Source organism: Sorex fumeus, unplaced genomic scaffold (genome assembly GCF_029834395.1).
Source record: "Sorex fumeus unplaced genomic scaffold, SorFum_2.1 ptg000003l, whole genome shotgun sequence".
Lineage (NCBI taxonomy): Eukaryota > Metazoa > Chordata > Mammalia > Eulipotyphla > Soricidae > Sorex > Sorex fumeus.
The window spans coordinates 43,459,083-43,480,456 of NW_026606060.1; the positions used below are offsets into that span (position 1 = coordinate 43,459,083).

General features: G+C 41.0%; 2 protein-coding genes across 2 annotated transcripts in view; one reads left to right on the top strand and one right to left on the bottom strand.

The window, feature by feature from the left end:
* ELK3 (ETS transcription factor ELK3) overlaps nt 1–16,615 on the top strand; it is a 78,401-nt gene extending 61,786 nt beyond the window's left edge. Inside the window, exons 4-5 of the mRNA XM_056119856.1 lie at nt 5,267–5,389; nt 14,065–16,615. Coding sequence (XP_055975831.1) covers nt 5,267–5,389; nt 14,065–14,163 — 222 coding nt within the window. The 3' untranslated portion in view covers nt 14,164–16,615. The remainder of the gene's footprint in view (nt 1–5,266; nt 5,390–14,064) is intronic.
* A 2,721-nt stretch (nt 16,616–19,336) lies between these two features.
* The window catches only part of CDK17 (cyclin dependent kinase 17), a 103,986-nt gene continuing 101,948 nt past the window's right edge, over nt 19,337–21,374 (bottom strand). Inside the window, exon 17 of the mRNA XM_056119845.1 lies at nt 19,337–21,076. Within this exon, the coding sequence (XP_055975820.1) occupies nt 21,039–21,076 (38 nt within the window). The 3' untranslated portion in view covers nt 19,337–21,038. The remainder of the gene's footprint in view (nt 21,077–21,374) is intronic.

Below are 21,374 nucleotides of genomic sequence, written 5' to 3' on the forward strand. Positions count from 1 at the left end.
AGCCCGGGGACTGGCTGGAGACGGAGAGGGTTGGCCAGGCGCGAGCTAAGCTTCCCCCCTCCCCCCACCCCCATGGTGCCCACATGCATTCAGAGGAGGTGGCAGGGAGGGTTGGGGGAATAGTCAAAAGCTGCTTGTGGTGCTGGGAGGAAGAGTTCATTCACGGGATGAGGGTGCAAATGTGAGGGGCCAGCAGCTGAGCAGGGGTTGGGGGGGGGGTCCTGACAGCTGGAGAGGAGCTTTGGGAGTGCAGAACATGCTAAAGACGTGGGTGGAATCATGAAAATGGGGCTAGAGTGATAGCAGGTAGGGCGTCTGCCTAGAAACTGCACTTGAAGGAGGTTGTGGGAAAGAACGTGGAGATAAGAGGACTTAGCATCCCTCATCTTGTGGGAAAGTCTTCTCTTTCTTGCAAAGGTTAATTTCCCTCTTCTTAACCCAGGGTTGTGGGTTGTGGGAAAGGACGTCCTCCATCCCATATAGTCCCCGAGCACCTCCAGGAGTAGTTCCTGAGTGCTTGAGCCAGGAGTAACCCCTGTGCAAAGCCGAGTGTGACCCAAAAAAGAAAAAAAAAGTCATGAAAATGAAAGGCCTGCCAGGCAGATTTCACCCCAGCTCCGTGGGCTGGCTGGTCGAGGGTGTTCTGGAATCCCAGCTGAAGGACTGGGAGGTGCTGGCCTCAGGACTCAGCACGCAGGGGGAGGAGGGCTCATGGAAGGAAACTAGAGACTCGGTTATGGGGAGCCTAGAAACTGCACTTGAAGGAGGCTGAGTTGCCCTCCATCCCCCAAACAGTGCCAGTGTTCCCAGTGGACACAGGATCTGGGTGAGGTGGTGGGGAGGGAGACACCACCAGGAGGGGTTCTGTGTACAATGCCGGCTGTGAGGTTCCGGGCCTTGGACAGGAGGGCTAAATGGGTCTTTTCAAGAAGGATGCAGGAACCGCTGTTTGCGGCAGTGGCTAGTGGGTGAAGGCCGCTTGCCTCTCGGCAAGTGGGTCAGAGCTGTGAGCGCGGGGTTCAGTCTTGTTTTCTCTGCAGCTGCGAGACCTGTTCAGCACTCAATCTGTGGTGGTGGTGGTGGTTGGGGGGCTTGGGCTCAGCCATGACGGGGCCAGTGGAGGTGTTGTGAGAAATGCTGGCTTTGGAAGGAAGTGGGAATGTGGGGGACATTCCAGGTAGAGCACTACAGGAGCAATAAAGATGAGCAGCTCAACAGACCCGTGAGGTGGGGGGGGGGGGTGGAGGGGTGCTAGAAATAGGCCCGTCTGCACAGTGTGACACTGACCGCGGCTGGTGTTAAGGCAAAGTGTTTGCAAAGTGCCGTGAGGCAGCACCATCGGGAGAGGCTTGCTGGGAGGTGGCATGTTGATGATGGGAGAGGTGGAGGAGGTCAGAGGGCACGACACAGGCAGGCCATGTTTGGGCATCTCAACTGTCCAGCCCCGCTCAGAGGCAGCTCTGGGTTAGTGGGGAGCATTGACCAGAGTGCCCCGGAGGACAGGCTTTCGTCTGGGAAATACCCACAGCCCAAGGGATCTTGGGTCTGTCCTTGCCTGGCAGCCAATGGGCTCAGAAACCCCAGGTGCCCTCCAGAGGGCCTCATGAGTCAGCGTGACATTCTGCAGGCAGGAGGAGGAAGCAGCATTTGGCTTGCAGCTCTGCCCACCTGGGCCTGACTGAGCATCTAGGACTGCAAGCTTCCAGGCTCTGAAAGTGCCCAGTGTCCCAAACAGAGCACAGCAGGGATGCGCTGGAGAGAAACTTCCCATCAGAAAACCACCAAACTGCTTTAAGACTATGGGACCTTCAGGGAAAACAGGGATCGGGAGAGGGGAGCAGATGAAGTCATTTCATAATATTTATTTGCATATATTAGAGGAGACATTCCAGACACAGTCAGCAGGGCCCACAGAAGACTACTGTGCCTCGTGTCTGCCCTGTATCCCTTAGACACCCATGGGCAAACATCGCAAAGCCAGACATGGGTATACTTCAGACTATGTAAACCTAACATCTAATGCCTAGCGTGTGAGAGGCCGAGAGCTTGATCACTGGCACCGCAGAGTTCTCCGGCACTTTCTCCACCAGACCAGCATTGCCAGAAGTGACACTCAGCAACCCCCACAACAAGCACTCCTGGCGGTGGCCCCTATTTAAAAAAATATTTCAAAGAAACATATAAAATCACGTTTGACTGAATTCCTGGGTACCGGACTAGTCAGATGGATGAAATTAACCTTTGCAAGAAAGAGAAGACTTTCCAACTCAATTTATAAAGCTAGTATTATTCCAGTGTCAGAACCAGACGAAGAAAACTCAGACCAGCATCTTTTAGCAACTCAAACATCCTTAACAAAATATTAGCACTATTAACTATATTTAATAATAATGAATTCATGGTTATCCAAGAAGACTGTTTTAATATTAAAAATGTAACCAATGTAATCCACCAGGTTAACAAATTAAATTTAAAATAACACAGAAGTATATTAACTAATGTAGAAAAAAACAGTCCAACACCTATTCATGATTGAGTCCTCAAAAAAATTGTGATAAATAACTGAAACTCATTCTTTTATGAAGAAGTCTGTCTTAATGAAAAGCAACTACTGGCAATTTATAGGTAACATTATGCTTAATGATGAAAACAGATCCTTTCTTCTAAGACAGGACAAGACGAGGATGTCCTGTCATCATGTATAATTAATGCAATGGAATTTCTAGTCAGTCAAGTCTAGAAAAGAAAAAAAAAAGTTGTACTGTTTGGAAAGGAACTAGAACTAATAGAGTTCACCATGATCTTAGGCTACAAAGATACATGTATGTACATATATTTTATATTTCCGTTTAATAACAATGACAGTGATAAAAACCCTAAAAATGGCATTGGGTTCAGTTCCTGGGTTATAAATAAGTATAAAAAGGAACATATATCTATGAGCTTAACTGAGAGCAAGCTGTGTTTTGTGGTGTAGAAGAGACCTCCTTAAATTTTCTTCATTTGTAACCCCATTTCACCAGAGAATTTGTTTTGGGCTACACCCAGCGATGCTCAGGGCTTGCTCATGACTCTGCATTTGGGAATAACTCCTGGTATTGCTCAGCGCACCATATGCAGTCCTGGAGACCAAATTGGGGTTGTGACCACAAGCAAGGCCTTAACCCCTCTGCTATCTCTCCAGTCCTCATCTGAGAAATATTTCTGTGACCACAGAGACAGAGGTATACAAAAGCAAACATAAACTGGTGATAAATCCTACGTTTATTTTAAGAAGACCTTTATAGTTCTGTGGTCCCATATGGAGTCACTATCCAGAGTTGTAGAAACTCTGGTTTAGAAGACTCACTGTCTCTTTAAAGATCACTGGTGGATAAACAGGTGGATAAACACTGGTGGATAAACTCTGGGCACATGGGGTGTTAGGTGTAAATATAGGGTTAGCTCTTGACACGGCATACTGCGCTTGGAACCTGGAAGGGTCACATACAATTATCAGTCCTTGGTCCCTTGAGCTTATAGAATGCAGTCTATCAGCCTATCAGAACTGAGAAGAACCGTAAAGCCCCTCCTGACTAGGATTGGTCCATCTGCTTCCAAACCTTTTCTGTATTCAGTGGAGACTTTTAACCCACAAGTAGATGAAATCCATTCCTATGTCAGGTGGCCTTTTATACCTGCTTTGTTGGGAACAGAGTTTAAACTCCATCAAGTATTTGCTGCATGTTTAGAGCTTTTCACGGATCACCTTATCTCATTTTCCCAATGATCATGCGATAAAACCACTTTCATGCCCTGTTTGACAGATCTATAAACTGAGGCAGAGTGGCCAGGCTGCCTTCGCGGGCTTACCTCATTTGGAAGCAGTGGAGTCTCAGAGGCGGGGGCGGGGTGTTGAGTCTGCACCACAGGCCAGATGGGCATTTGTTCCGTTTGTTCCAGAGCTTCAGATTAGAACAAATGGATAGCCTATTTCAAGTGTGTATTTATCCCAGTCACCTCCTAGGTCATTCAATATGTAGGAAATGCTGGGAAACCAAAGAACTAGAGATTCAAATAACTTTTACCTTTCAGCAGCTCAGAGTGTGAGAACATTTGGGTGTTTGTCTCCGCTCCACAGACCAACGCAAACCTTTCAACTCAGGTTCGAGCCAAATGTCCTCTCTGATCTGTGAAGCAGCTGGTGCCAGTTTTGGGGGTGGTGAAGGGGGCAGGGTACCATTTTCAGCATCCAGCATGATGTAAACACATGGGCACCTTTGCTGTAGTTCCTCTGACACAGAGCCCCTAAGGGCTTCCTCACAGCCCCGAGGATGCGGAGTGGTGGGTGTTTGGCTTTCACCAGAATCAGTGGTGGCGTGGGGTGTGCAGGCTTCGAGGGGGGCCGGCTGCTGCTCTGCCTCCCGGCTGGCTGGCTCCGGGCCTCCTGCTGTGTGTGCCAGCAGAGGCAGATCACGGCGCTCTCCTAGGAAACCCAGAGTTCTGGCCTTATACCCAATCTGACAAGAAAGGAGTTTTTTTTTTGTTTTTTTTTGTTTTTTTAACTTTTTTCCCTTCTTCTTCCAGTCCATGACCAGGAAGATGAATTCTCCCGAGCCCCACATCCGGGCTTAAGTCTGAAAAACCTAGTTCAGCATTTTTGAAGGAGCTGCTCCCAGAGCAGTTTGACAGCAGATCTTAAAGTATTAAAGGGCTGTTGAGAGCAAAGGAAAGGGTGGGAGGCCCATCACAAATGCGTGTGGCCCACACATTGTGGAGTCAGCTACCCACTGTGCTTTCTCTTTCTCTCTCTCTCTCTCTCTCTCTCTCTCTCTCTCTCTCTCTCTCTCTTCCCAATCAACCCTGCATTCCTCTATCCCCCACCCTCTCTTTTCCTAAATAAAACTCTTTATTTCACTTAAAAAATTGCATGTATGTATATAATAGGTGGCCATGATAGGAAAATAAATACAGGTTAAAAAGAAAAAAAAAAAGCAAAAAGCCCCTTGCTGGTATGATCTTGATGGGAACAAACTGGTGAAAGCTCCTGGACAAAAATTGCTATTCCCTTGCAGCGTTCAGGGATGCTAACACGCCTGTACCTTTCTCCTTTGTAAAATTGTGAATGCAGTTACACGGCAGAAAAGCCAACAGCCGTTTTGTAGAAACAGCAGAGCGCTCACATCCCCCTGAACTGGGGAGCTGGTTTCTGGGTTCGCGGTACTGCTCATGGTGGCTGGGTCCCAAGATGCGCGTCTCAGAGCCTGGCCCTGTGCTTCTTCCCCAGACACCCAACGGATTGCTCCTGACCCCGAGCCCACTGCTGTCCAGCATACACTTCTGGAGCAGCCTCAGTCCAGTTGCTCCTCTCAGCCCTGCCAGGCTGCAAGGGCCAAACACGCTGTTCCAGGTAAGTGTCCGGAAGGGAATTGGCTCCAGTGCCAAACTTCTTTGGGATGCACTTCCTTATAAAGCACCCCCACCTTCCCGCTCCTGAAAAGGGAGTTTTACGTGGCTTGTTCAAATGTTACATTTTCAAAGACAGTGGGTGTTATGTGGCTCACCAAAGATGGGCTTTAAAGGCAGATGTTTTTCTGAGGCGGAAACGGTGGATGCGTTTCAGATATCCGTAAATAGGACTGTTGGTGCTTGAAAGGGGGGCAGTCCTTAGAGTGCTTTGAATTCTTTTCAGTGACTCTGAAATCTGGGCACTAAGAGAAAACAAAACTGAACATCATTTTTTATCAAAACTCCTAAAAGACTTTAAGTTTTAGTTGCTCTACCTTGCATATACGGAATGGGTGTGCAGATTCACTACTAATTGGCACCCTGGAATTTTGCATAGCCTCGCTTGCCATGGTGTGGAAATCTGTATTTCCTCACTGATACCCAAAGGTTGTTACTAACTGACCAAGATGGCACTATCTGAATATCTGAGTGTAAGCAGGAAGGATACTAAGGACAGAAATTATCCATTATGTCTCGGCCACCCCAGAGTAGTGGCAATTCTTTTGTTCCTGCTGAATCTAGCTTTACCACTTGGGTATAATTGCCTGTTCATCTGGCAATCTCCCCTCGTGACAGTGGGCCTTAAGAGACTAGAATTGCATCTTGTTCATGGTGTTGTGCCCCTGGCATCCAGCTCTCTGCTTGGTGTACAGATGATATCCAGTAATTACTGTTGGCTCACAGAATGGATGTAGTCAGGACATGTTTTAAGAAAGCACATGCTGGAAAGAACACTTTCTAGAATGTGTCATTCTTTGCTTGTCAAGGTTAATATTTGCCGAGTACCTCCTCTGTGCCAGGACAGCACCTGCTGGGATTTAGGGGGTCCTGCTGGAAGAAGAGGTGGGGCTAACGAGGGTTTCGATTACTATCTTGCTTCTCTGCTTTCCTAGGAGGATTGGGGCAGAGTGTCATAATACATCCCTGGAGTAATCAGGTTTCTCTTCCTTGGCCCTCTTCCCATTCTGAGAATGGAAAGCTCGCTTATGTGCAGCCAAAATGTTAAATCAGCCATTTTAACTCGGGCCAGGGGACACAGGCTAGAAAGAGCAAGCAAGTATAGCACTCCAGCGTTTGAAGTGATTCCATTTTAAGCAGAGAGGTAAAACACTTGTCTTTGGAAAGTTTCGTCTTACGTTCTGGTGTTAGAGCTCTGGAGGAGAGCTGTGGGATGTGGACTCCCTACCCTGACACCCAGCGTAGTTCAGGGGATTCTTGTGAATAATGCATAGTCTCTGCCACTTCTTTACTGGGAATCCTGCCACCTGACTAGTGACTTCCAAAGAAGCCATGGGTTATGGGTTATGGGTGTCTGGGATCTCGTATTCCTAGCAGGGACAGTGGTCCATGGCCACTCAATATGTTATCAGTATATCCAGAAGCTTGGAGGTTCAGAGGTAGAATCTGCTTAGGGATCACTCATGGGACTTGGGGGGACCATATGTGGTACCTGGGATCAAACTGAGTGTTGGCTACGTGGAAAGGCAAGTGGTCTGGTCCACAGAAGTGTTTTTAAAATACAAATCATTGGACCTCACCTCCAGAGTTCTAGATTCAGAAGGTCTGGGATGGGACCTGATAATGACATTCTTTCAAGTTCCTTGTGATGCTGCAGACTACAGGTTCCTAATTTACATTTAACCTTCTGCAGAAACACATTTAAAGCTCAGATTTAAACTAAAGATTACGACAAATATTGTGATAGTTTACATGTAAACAGGGATCACAGAAACCTAACACATGCCTAAGAAGATTTACAGCAGAGTTCTAATTACAGGTCTTGATACCAAAAAGTGATGGATGTCAGGATTCATGGTAGCACTTTAGGTATTATTTCTTAGTGCTGAAATAAAATTTGTGGTGCCAAGGACCTAGATCCAGTGGTAAAGCACATGCCCAATGTGTACGAGGTCATGAGTTTAATTCCTGGTGCCACAAGACCCCCACCACCCCACTACCTGGCTCATACATCACAGCAATGCCCTCCACCCCCCACACTGAGTGTGGTCCCTGTGAAAAAGCAACTTTTTGTTTTGTTTTAAAGTGCACCACTGCTCCATATGAAAGTTTGCACCTCTTGATAACAGGGTTTTTGACTGTTAATCACTTCAGCTCCTGAGTAATTCAGTGGAACGTGTGCTGTCAGTGACTGAACTGTGTGACCTGTGTTTCAGAGTTCAGAAAACAGCAGGCTCCAAGAGTTTGCACACCAAGAGCGTGGGCCTTGACTTTCCCCTTCCTCTCACCTTCTTTGTCACGTTGCTCCAAAGACCAACCAGCAGACAGATGGATAGGCTGGTGTTATTTCCTTGGTTGAAAAAGGAGAGTCTTTGTATCAACTTTAAGAATCAGCTCCTCTGAAAATAGAGGGATCTTGTGTGTGCGCTCAAGAAAAGATCCCTCTCCCCTGGCCCAAGTCACTGGTTCACACTCCAAATGGCCGTGTTAGTGAGTTGGTAGCTGGCTCAGTTCTTTGCTGGGGACACCTTGGATGAGAGGGCTCAGGCATTTCCAGTTTCCAGCAGTCTCTAGTACTCATGCATGTTGCCAATGATATTTTATAAAACAAAAATAATATCCTGGACATAGAAACAAATCATCTGTTGCCTGTACTTTACACTACTTCACTATTGTCCTGTGGTGGATCCTTGGCACCACAGATTGATTTTATGGGGCAGGTTCCAAATCTTAACAAAAGTGATCCGCCCCTCTTCTTCCCCCCCCCCTCATACTCCAAACTGCAAAATACAATGGTGATAGCGCAAAATTACATACATGCTACACTGTCCCAGAGTTGACACTTTGCGAAAAACTATGGATACCTGGGGCTACTTTCTGAGGAACATCAGTGTCCTTGTTTGCTGTCCTGTTCTGCTAAGTTTTGTCCTTCACAGAAGGCCACTAGTTTTTCATTGTCAGTACAGAATGGGTTGCCAGCAAATCCTTCCCTTCCTTCCCCTGCACTGGGGTGAGGTGTGCACCCTGTACGGAAGGGTGACTCCAGAGCATCGAGCCACTGGAAAGCTCGGAAACTATTCCTGCCCTTCAGATTGCATCTTCTCAGCGTGCTCCTGTGGTGTCAGGGCTTCTTCTGTCCCTACTCGAAACTCAACAGATGGATCAGTGGCTGCTCCTGAGAGCTCAGTCTTTTTTGTTTTGGGCCCACACCGGGCTGTGCTCAGGGCTCACTCCTGGCAGGGATCAGGGCACCCTATGTGGTGCTGAGAATCAAACTCGAGTCAGCTATTTGCTAGTGTCTTACCCCTGTATTCGCTGTAGTCCAAGTGTCTCTGTCATCCCAGGGATAAGGAGGCCCCATTAGCCTGTCCTCAGCGGGCTAAACATCTCCGGATGGATGTTAGCTTCCCTGGCTGGGACCAGGTCAGCTTCACCGGAGTGTTTTTCCATTTCATCTGGAACATGAGCCCTCCATTGGAGCCTGGAACTCCACTGTGGTTCCAAATTCCCAGGGGCAAGGCCCTGTGGGTTTCCCGACTCTTTCTTTGTTGACTTGCTTTCCTCTCCCTTATCTTCAGAATCAGAAGCTGTGTCACACTTGGCTCCCTCTGATTTATCAGTCCTGCCTGTACTTTGGTGGTAAGGGTGGAGCAATCCAGCTTCTTTTGAGCTCCTGTGGCCTCGGCTTCAGGGGAAGAACTCCGCTTGGTGCTTTGCCTCTCAGTGGTCAGTTCTTTACACTCCATATTCCCTGTTCCTCCTCTAGCACCTCCTCCACTTTGTTTGGTTTCTTCTCCCTGCCAGCTCTCTGGTATAAAGGGTGATACTGCTCAGAACAGTGCCTAGGAGCAGAGTGGAAATTGGAGTGGTGCCCGGAACAGGGTCAATCTGCATGACTGTGGTTGAGCCCTCAGTGAAGCATACAGCAGGCTCTGGGTACTTTTTGGTCTTGGCATTTAATGATGCTCCGAGCACTGCTGGATGTGGTACATCTCCCCCTCACCCCCCCCCCGCCTTTTATTTTTTTAAGTTAAAAGCAGTCAAGTGTGTTAAGTATTATTAGCAGTTCTGAAAATGGCAAATAATATAGTACAAAAGGTGTTCTGATTTTTAAAAACATGTATCTCAAATGGTAGATTTTCAAAATTTATGTTACTATCAATAAGGCCCCTTTAAAAATTAATGAAAATCATTTTCTTTTTAATTAAAGATACACTATAAATTGTTGAAGGATTGATTGTATGCTGTGTCATGGAGGATTAAAAAGGACAAAACTGACTTGGCCTTGAATCAATTTAAATAATGTTTTCAAGTTTCTTATGATTGGAAATTACTGGAAAAGTAGACTAGAACCCTTAGGGTATTTGACAGAGACATTGACAGAGCAAGGGAGTTTTTGCATAGAAGGTGCCAATACAAGTACTATAGCAGGATATAGACGATATGGCAGATGTCAGGGAAAGAGGAGATAATAGACTTCCTGGATGTATAATATAGATCTGTATGTAGATATAGCCTCTGTAGTTTACACATAATTCAGTGGAGAGAGGAGAAAACTATTATACTAAGTCTGCTTATAAAACCTTGACTTACCAATGAAATGAAGCGACTTTCAAGTGGACAGTTTCATAGTTCAAGCTTGTCTACAATAAGTTTGTTGACTTTTTAAGCTGATTTTGATCAAATGTAGAATATACTTGGCAGGTACAGTTGTAGTTGAAATGATATGGAGCTAATTAAGTTTTACTGAGAATATTTTGTGTAACTTTTGTGTAATTCAGTGAAGCTGAATTACAAAATTCTATTTTTGTGTAATTCAGTGAAGCTAACCCAGAAAATATTTGCAGTCCGCTTTGAGGCAGAGACTATAGGGGATATACAATATGTAAATAACAGATAAATAAGCAAGATACTCCCAGAATCCAACTTGAACAGCTCTCTCCAGCTCAAAGAATAGTAGCATCAGAATGGAAGGAGAGACAGAATCGCAGTAGAGAGAAGTTGGGTACATTTGAGGTTAAATGATGCACATGATTTAGATGTGAAAGTGAACACTTTGTGTGGGAAGGAACTGGGTGACAGGAGATTGGGTTGGAAAAGCAGCGATGGACTTTTAATTATATACACAGGAGTTTCTACCCTAATCTCTTAAGTGATAACCATAGAGAGGTTTTTAAAAACGAAAAAAGGTAACAAGATCCCTCTTTTATTTATTGTTTTGATTTTTGGGCCACACCTGGCGGTACTCAGGGATCACTCCTGGCAGGCTCAGGGAACCATATGAGGCGCTGGGGATATCCTATCTGTGCAAGGCAAACACCCTACCCACTGTACTATGGCTCTGCTCCCAAGATCTCCCAGTAATGGCATTAAGGGTCAGAATATGTGAGGAAATTTCTATTACTCCAAATACTGATTGAAAAAGAATTTCTTTTTTCGGTTTTTTTTTTTTTGGGCCACACCCAGCAGTGCTCAGGGCTTACTCCTGGATCTGTACTCAGGGGTCACTCCTGGTGGGCTCAAGGGACCACATGGGTTGGTGGGATTGAATGAATCTGCTTTGGCCATTGCAAGACAAGCACCCTACTCACTGTACTATGGCTCCAGTTCCTCAAAAAATTATCTTTTGATAACTTTTATTTGGACAAGTGGTGGCTTTTATATTTTCATCAAAACACAAAAACATAACATGGTGGGGGGTGGGAGTCCATATCTCTTCAACCACTGCATGGTTCAACTCTCTGTATAAACTGTACATTACAAAGCTTATGGGCTGGAGTGATAGCACAGCAGGTAGGGTGTTTGCCTTGCACGCAGCTAACATGGCCGACCCAAGTTCGATTCCTCCGCCCCTCTCGGAGAGCCCGGCAAGCTACCGAAAGTATCTCACCCTGTGACATGGCAAAGCCTGGCAAGCTCCCCGTGATGTATTTGATATGCCAAATACAGTAACAAGTCTCAAAATGTTACTGGGCCCGCTCGAGCAAAACGATGAACAATGGGGTGACCGTGCCGTGACAAATCTTTTAGTGGTAGATTGTATTGTTTACTATATTAAATTTGATTTGTATCTCTTTCATTTTAAAAAAGTCACTATGTTCTCCTGCCTATTTTCAGTTACTTTGGGATTGGGAAGGGGTGTTTTAGAAATAGGATTTAAATCTTTTATCTTGACTTTAAAAGTACAAGGATAGTTTGAGGAGCTTTATTTTTTTGTATATTGATATGGTTTGAATATAGAGAATTTTCATGGCCTGATACGGATATATAAGACTCAAATAATCAGTTGGGAGTGATGTGCAGTAAAAAATACATGTCCCTGATAGTGTTTTGTATTCAAGGTATTCTTTGTATGTAAAACTGAACAGCTACTGTGCTATGTTGATTTTATCAGCAGTAATGAGCAAACCTTGCTACTGCTAGTTTCAAAGCCCACTATTTTGAAAATAAAAATTTATTTTGACATATACAGATGAATGAAACTAAAACAAAATAATTCAGAGTAGAACAGTGGACAAAGGACTATACTTAGAAGACATTCCAAAGATTATCTAGAAAACTGAGAAGGCAACTCTTACTGAGTATGCAGGTAATGATGACGCAGAGATTACGAAGTTATTAGGGTGGCAAAATTTAGGCCTGTTGAGTTCATACAGTGACAAGGTGCTTGCTGTGCACGTGGTGGACTCAGGCTTGATCCTCGGCACTCCCTATGGTCCCAAGTCCTGCCAGGAGCAAGCCCTGAGCACTGCTGAGTATGACTTCAAAAAAGAGTTTTTCTTAAACTGGAAAATCTATTAATAACCGATTAATATTAAAGAATGTCAGCCCTGTCACTTCTGTTCTACATGTTAACAAGAGGAAGACCTTGATTGAAATTTGGGTCCTGTTCCTGATCATTGTCACTAAGAGTATGGACAGAAAGCCAGTTCTGTGAGAGAGGCAGTAGAGAGTGCTTTAATTGGTAGCAGGAAGTGATTGTCAAGGTCAGTACAGGAGAAAGCAAGGCTGAGGACAAAAGTTGAGAAAATGTTACAATTTAACAAAGCAAAAAGCTGATTATTTGTGAAAATACCCTTATGGTAGATAGAAAGTCAAATGAGTGATGATGTAAGTAAACCAAAATGAACAATTAAAAAACTCTTTTGGGGCTGGAGCAATGGTACAGCGGGTAGGGCATTTGCCTTGCATGCGGCCAACCCAGGTTCGATTCCCAGCATCCCATATGGTCCCCTGAGCATCACCAGGAGTCATTCCTAAGTGCAGAGCCAGGAGTAACCCCTGTGCATCGTCAGGTGTGACCCCTCCCCCCAAAAAAGCAAAAAATAAATGAAAAAAACAAACAAAAAAACCTCTTTCCTGATGTATCAGTGGAAATAGTAGTTTGGAGCACTGACCTTAAATGAGAGTAAAAAACTTGAACAACCCAATTGAAGTGTATAAACATATGCAAAAAATTAAAATTCTGAAGTATCAATAAAGAAATGAAGTTTTGAACATGTCATTAACAGTTAGGAAACTGGCATGATTGAAAAGTGCCTCCTGCCCCATGCCCATACCAAACCTCTGCCAAAAACCAGCTGGGAAGTTTCTATCAGTGTAGTATTTTCAGTCAGATGGAGTTTAAAACTTACCCTTATACTTATTAGCTATAACCTTTAGTCAGAACTTACATTCTGTTTTCTCCTCTACAAGACATATTAATCCCTTTTAAGAGTCAAATTAAATGGAAACCATTGATAAACTAAGGCATTAGACACACAAGCTACTCAAATAGTTTGAAAAGTACAAAAATATACTTGTTAGAACTTTAATACATTATTTATAGGACATGTATTACATGTTCTCTGTACAGAACTCTGTAGTTTGGCATTTAGTGTTGATAGATGTAAAGTTTAGTATTTAACTTAGCCGTATGAAATGGGAACTAAAGCAGAAGATACCAGGGAATCATTTTGACACTTCCTTCCATATCATGAAACTCTAGTTGTGAACTCTTTTTAAATGTTCCCTTAATTATTTAAAATGTTCTTGTATTTCTTGTTCAGCTGGAATATAACATTTATGTATTTTATAGTATATTCGTAAAAAATATAAGATAGATGAGAGCATGTACTTTTCTCCTGTTCATCTCCTTTTCATCACCTTATATACTTAACAGTATGGAAATTAATTTTACTCTTATCACTTATGGATGGGTGATCTCGATATATCAAGTCTGACAGCATCGGTAATTTTAATTAGAATATTTTCTCAGTTACAAAATATTATTTCTTTCTATCCTATTTTCAAAAACTCATAGTCAAGTTAAAAGTAGTTTTAGAAATTTACTGATTCATAAATATAGTTGTCTATGAATTCTAATAATTTAGAACCTTTTATAGAAAGTAATTCTCTCCCTCAACAGCCTAGATATATAAATCTGGACTTCCCCCCTTTGTTTGCTGTATCAAGATCATTGTTATCTACCAGTTACTCAGTCAGTGAAATAACCAACAACTGACTCTATCATAGGGGAGACAAGAAAAAAGTTCCACTAGGGCCTACTAATGTAAACATTTCCAACTCCTCCCAGTAGATTTGCAACGCTTATTAAAAAACATCTTCTGTTCCCTACAGTTCCCAACCCTGCTCAACGGCCATATGCCAGTGCCGATCCCCAGTCTGGACAGAGCTGCTTCTCCAGTCCTGCTTTCTTCCAATTCTCAGAAATCCTGATGACATCTGGCCACAATGAAAGACTCATTCGCTGATGAAACAAAAGTTGTCCTCATGGGCTGGTTTACCTGTGTCATGAGAAGGACATTGTGAAACCCTCTGTTAATTTGGTTTGCACTTTTCATAACTTGGATGGTCAAGATTTATGTTAGCATTTTAAAAACATTTTTTATATTCAAGTATATATGAAATCTGTTTTGCATTAAATGAATTTTAATTTTTTTTATATCCTTAGCTCTTAAGTGTTGAACACTGTTGACAGTGAAGAACTTTTCTTAATAATTTTCAGTCTAACTAATAAGGATGTGAAGTTTTTTTCTTCTTTAATCCTGCATATGCTGAACTGTGCTTCTATACACTATAACCAGCTGTGCCTTCCTTGCATTTAGTTTTATGTAAATGATTTATATGTTTTTAGTACTAAGAGAAAATGTTTGAGAGAGAAAAATTAGCATCAAACAGCTCTCTTGTAGAATTTTGTTATTTTTCACAAGTAGGCAATATGAAAGCATAGTCATATTACGTTTGCTTTTTTGCTTTCAGTTGTATAAGAATTGCCTTAGAACTGAAATTCAGTAAATGTAATGTCCGCATAATATTTTTATAAGAATAAACTAAGCCATAGACAATAAACACAAAAAATGTTTTAAAGTGCGTTTTTTACAGAAGACTAGAACCCTGGAATGGCTAGCCTTCTAATCTTAATGATCATTTAGGCTTTACCAGAATAGAAACTTGAGAAAGGCTACATTAAACTTAATCTGTCCTATGCTCCTGGAGAACTGTTCCTGAGGTTAACATAATCTTTCAAAGAATTAGCCCCAGTTCTCCCAAATTTCCATACAGAATCACACCCCTCTGGCTCATTTAATGCACTATTATGTAGGGTGTCTCTAAACACTTGAAACTGTAATTAACACGAAAATTGCATACTTTGGAAGAAGCTCCAGATTGGTGATGATTAGCAACAGCAAAGAAACAGAAACAGTATTGTTACTCATATATCTTCAGTGTGGTACAGCCTTTCTTGAGTACTAAAAGGCAGGATACAATACTTTATGTATTACTGAATTTGTGGTAAGAATGAAGGAAATCGATAAAACGTATGAAGAACGTCAAGCACTTCATCAGTGTAAAACAACTGATCTTACAGTAATTTGGAATACTCAGAAGTAAATTCTCTGTAGTTTAGAGCAGTGGTATTTCACAAAAAATTAATCTGTAACTTCAAAATAAAAGTAGGCACCATTCATAGGTGTCATTTTGTACATAACAATTATAAAGAGCCCTGTGCTTTCAAGATTAAGCTAGTCATTATTTTTTAACACAAGTAACAAAACCTGATTTGAATGTGGTTAGGAAATTTATCTAACCCAGGTATTAAATGGCAGGGGTTATTACGGGGGTAAAAATAAAGGAATTTAAACACAGGAATTTAAAAAAATATGTAAAATTTTCTTATGATAACCTACAAATTTTGAAGTAGGAACGGAACATTCTCTGTGTAGGGATATATGCACCTATGGGGCTGGGGGGAGGGCAGGAGGTGGGGAAGCCAAGCACTGCTATGCATTTTTGACTTACTAAAATAATTGGGGGCTGATTACAAAATCTACAAATAGAAATCACTTGCTGCTCCCTCATAGACTATGGATAATTCTTTACTGAAAGAGTAGTGAGCAAGTAAGATATCTGAGCTAAAAGGATCCGTTAACAACACATAAGCCCCCAGCCCCACTGCCACCATCACTATTTCCAATTAAGGACAAGTGTACAAAAGCTGGGACTTGCCTTAGGCCACACAGCTCACTGAAAGTAAAACAATGCTTGGTGCTCAATCCAGTTCTGTTTCCCCACGCTTAGCTAAAAGTAACTACTGATCCAAAACTGTTAGGGAAAATTAGGGAAAATAGAGCATTAAAAACCAGGTCAGATAAGAGAAGAAAGCATCAGAAATACAAGATTCTTAGAGAAACTAAAGGAAGTTAACTGATGTGCAAATATCTCAACCAAAAATACATCATTGTAACTGCTGATAGAAAATACCGAAATAATTTTAAATCTGAGTCTTGAATTCCTTTCCACCAAAATACTATGACTAATGTATGTATTCGCTAGCTCTATCAGACACTGAAGAAATATTTCCGATGGATCAAAAAAGTCACTGTAACAGAACTGGAGGCTTTGAAATATAACATAACTGCCTCATTCTGTGTGTGTGGTTTTAACAACTTTTAACAATGAAAACAGATTTCAAGAATATATTAAAGTAAAAAAAATACATGTCTGCTTGATCAGTGTTAAACTGCTATGGCTAAAGTTTTACAGAATTACAAATGATCGTTTTTGTATACATCTTTTCTATGACTGTAAATTTTCATTCCCTTTCTTGTATGTATCATTTTTACTGTTATATTATTTTTGTTCAATAAATACTTTGTGATAAAAGGTGTGAAGAGACAAATGGGCCGTTTTACTTGGGATAATACAAATTTCACTTTTTCATATGGGTAAAGGGTGAATGCATCTTATCCAACAATTAATTATGGCACAAATAAAAATATACTATGCATATAAATTGCTTAAAACATAGTTAAGGGAACAAATACAGGTAATAATGTTAAATTGAGGGGAAGGAAGGGGTTTCAAAAGTGGTTCTGTCAGCCCAGGTTTAACTTGACCCCCTGCCGCAACTCACACTCACACATGTTCCCCTGAGGATCACTGGGATTGATCTCTGAGTGCAGAGCCGGAAGTAAGTAAGCCCACACACAGCTGGGTGTGGCCCCCAAATAATAATGTCCCCAATTTTTAAAACTCTAAATTCCAGCTCTTATTCTGAAGTGACATGGAGAAAGAGAAAAAACAATTTATTACTCATTCTCTCAGTACCAATTAATATCATAGTCCATGTAGAAAGACAAAGCTTCCCCCTAAGATCAGGAATAATTTTAAGGACACTGGTTTTACTACGATTTTCTATTCAAATAGTACTGAAAATCCTAGCCAGAGTGCTTGAGTAGGAAAAATAAAATACAGCAAAATTTGTAAGTATAACTCTTTACAGACGACAAATGTAGAAAACCCTAAAAACTAAAGAACCCACCAAAAACCTATTACATCCAAGCACTGTAGCACTGTCGCCCTGCTGTTCAAAGATTTGCTGGAGAGGGCACCAGTAACGTCTCCATTTGTCCCTGTCACGTGCTAGTCTAGCCCAATGGAGTCTGCGTGCTCCAGGACCACGAAGTGAGACTTGTTGTTACTTACAACTAAATCAACAAAAATTGAAGGCTACAAAATTGACATAAAATTTTTTGTATTTCTACAATAGCAATGAAAGATTAAAAAATTAAGAAAACAATACTATCTATAATAGTATTTAAAAATAAGATACTGAAGAAATTATTTTATTTTTTAGTTTTTGCTTTTTGGGTCACACCACTCTGCACTCAGGAATTACTCCTGGTGGTGCTCAGGGGACTATATGGGATGCTGGGAATCAAACCTGGGTTGGCTGCTTGCAAGGCAAATGCCCTACCTGCTGTGCTATAGCTCTAGCCCTGATACTGAAAAAATTAATCAAGGCATAAATATTGCACACAATGATAAAGATACAAGCATTGTGAAAAGATCTTGCATTTAGAGACTAGGGGAACACTGTAATACCAAAAGTAATATAAAGCCAATACAATTCTTATCACAATTTTAATAGCATTTCCCCCAGAAATAGACGACCTTATCCTAAAGTTTACATGACATTCTAAGGAACCCTAAGTAGCCAAAACCAATCTAAAATGGGGAATAAACTGAAGAAGGTATTATTTCATTTCAAAACTTACAAGTGTTACAAAGCTGTCAGTAATCAAACATTAAGGTATTGCTGTAAAGACAGACATACCAATAAACTGGGAACTTTCACATCTACAGTCACTGAATTTTTTTTTTTTAAACAATGTTGCCAAGAATATTCAAGGGAGAAAAGTATTTTCAACAGTCTTAGGAAAACTGAGTGTTCACATGTAAAAGAATGATGTTATGAATGAAGTAAGGCAGAAGAAAGGCAAATACAGGATGATCTCATTTATGGTATATAGAATACTGAAGAAATGTAGTAAAAGGGGAGGCCTAGACCACCATTGATGCCATTATTTAAAAAGGGGAAGGAGAGAGAAGGAAAGAAAGATACGAGAGGTGATATCCAAGGTCCAAAGTATCCACAAGAGGGACATGGCTGACCTAGGTTCAATCCCTGGTATCACATATGGTCCCCTGAACCCTGACAGGACTGATCCCTGAGTACAAAACCTGACGTAAACCAAATCAAACTAAAAAGATAATGATACAATAAAAAAAAAACCCAAAGAACAACTGCCTTGAGTCCCAAAGATAGTCTAGTCTTTCAACATAAGCTAATGAACTACCAAATAGAATACAACCATAATCCTACTGACATAACCAATGTGTGTTAGTTAACATTACCTGGGAGTCACTGTCACTGTCCTCCCGTTGTTCATCAATTTGCTCGAGTGGGCACCAATAACTTCTCATTGTGAGACTTGTTATTAACTATGTTTGGCATATTGAAAAATCACGGGTAGCTTGCCAGGCTTTACTGTGTGGGCAAGATACTCTTGGATGTTTGCCAGGCTCTCCAAGAGGAGCAGAGGAATCGAACCCAGGTCAACCGTGTGCAAGGCAAACGCCCTACTCGCTGTATTATCGCTCCAGCTCCTCCAATAGTAAATAACCAAAAAAGATCCCTTCTTACCTTTAAGAACCTTGTCATTTTAAGATGAATTGTAAGTTTAAAGGTTCAAATCTTCTGAGTTTCATGATCTTCATGGTCGAGTTGTCAGGATCTGAATGGTGCTCGATTATCAAAAAGAAAAACACCAATTTCTTACTAAAGAATTTTTTTTGACTTTCTAGAATAATTTTATGTAAGTACTCCATATTATTTCTCTACTTTTTACATGTTCCAAATCAAAACACACTAATGGAAACTTTATCAAATTTGCAACAAATCAAATATGTAGCCTCAAATGGACACTTTTCACTATTGAGAGTACCACCTATAAAATTATAGCATGAACGGCTAAATGGATGATGCACATTTATAAATCCCATTCTGCAAAGCCTCCTTTCCCAGAAAGAACTGTGACGACACAACCACACTTTAACAACATGAAGATTTTGTTATTATAAATTTCAAAACAAAATGGAGGAATTTCCACATAATATTTATAACCTTCAAAGTACAATATTAATACATGTCTGTCAGTTAGAAACAACAGCAGTTAGGTTACAGGATTTAACATAAAACCAATTTACAAATGTGAAAACAGTAGTGGTCCAATATTCACCATTACACATGAATCTTGTTTCTTTCAGAAAATTTTTTTAAAAAATTAAAATCTCAGTATCATGAAATATTAAAATAATACCCCAAACATGCCACAATCACTATTCACAAATAAAGTTAAAATGAAATATACAAAAATTCACTTAATACTGTTAAATAACAATAAACTACAAGATTTCCTGAACAGAAATGGTAGGACCCCTGAATGTTTTACAGTGAATGTCAGGAAAAAAATTAAGTTATGACTATTTTCATGATATATAAGCCAAAAATTTACATGATCATTTCAAAATATACCAATTAAAATTTGTAGTCTGTAAGATGCACTAAGCAGTCCTTTAAAGTGAACACAAATGCTTAAAACACTGTTACCAACACCAAGGTGTATTTAAGATGTTCAAAGAGGTGCATAATTAAAACTGTAGTATTTATTATCTCTGGTAAACAGATAATACCTACACAATGCTTAAAAAAATCCCCTAGGCTCTCATTTCTTTCATCTATATTTATCATGGCTCATATCAAAGACTTATTACAGCTTTCAGCTGACTCTATGTGAATGTTATTAAAACAAACACACACAGCCCCCAAGTGAAAGAAATTGTATCTCAGTGAAGTATCATCCTTTCTAAAAGAAGTATATTTAAAGCAAACAAAAACAAGACTGCTCATGTTTGACTGGACTTGTACAATTTAGTTTTAACTAAATTAAAGCACAATGTAAAGTAGGTAAGTGTATTAGTATACAAATATCCAACAATATGCAGTAAATATTTCTAAAAATGAGGAAAGGTAAGAATAAATAATTTTGGTGCTTTAATTTATTGGTATCTAATATGAGATTCCCAAAATATCAGGTATTCACTTGCTTGAAATCAACTTTTGCATCACATGCTTTCATAAACATAATGTGCTTATCAATTTCTTAGCTATCTATTTGTCAATGTTCAATAAAAAAATTATATAGCATGAACTTAAGAGTGTTCAAGATGGCTCACTTATTTTACTGTTGAAGCAAAGCTAAATTTACATTCCAGGAAACACTGCAGTTTAATTTTAAAAACAAACAAAAAATGCAGCAGTATAACAATTCGTGAGGAGAAACAGATGCATTCACATATAATAAAGCCACTGCAACTTCTTCAGGCATTCAATTGTTGTGTTAAATAAACAGACAGTAGTTATTTAGCAGCAATGATTCCGCAATAAATAATGCACTGTGTTTCTCAGTCCTGCACAAAAATTGCAGCTACAGTTACATCAACAGCTGTAACCTACTGGCTCTAATGGCAGAGAAGACCTTAAAACCAACTGTACAAAAAATTGTCACACTGTGACAACAAATATAAAAACAATCTGTAGGTCTGAAATAAAAAGACTCCACTGTGAAGAGGACAGTGTAGACAAATGAAGATTCCAAGTCCACCAAAAGAAATAATTGCCTTCAGATCTGAGTCCTTGATTGATAAGAAAGGCTGGGGGAGCTGGGCTTGAAACCATGTTATCAGACTTAAAAGAGCATGCTCTGTCTTCTGTTCTTCCCATGTCCTAAAATATAAAGTCATCTTATGAGGCAGTTCAAGGTTCAGTTTTATCCCACATACAGTATTTGGTGACTCTAGGAAGCTAATGTTCCCACCAGCAAAAGCTAATATTCCACGGTAAGAGTGATCAGCACTGTCTTATATAACCCTTTTGTTGATGGGGTCAGTCTATAGCTTCTATGCTTCGAAGTGATGAACCTGAAGACTAGGGAAGCACAAGATGTGTCTTCTGCCTCAGGTACCAGGGATGGCGTATGCAGTGATCAAGCCAGGCCACTTGTAAAAGGTCTTTGCGCCATCTG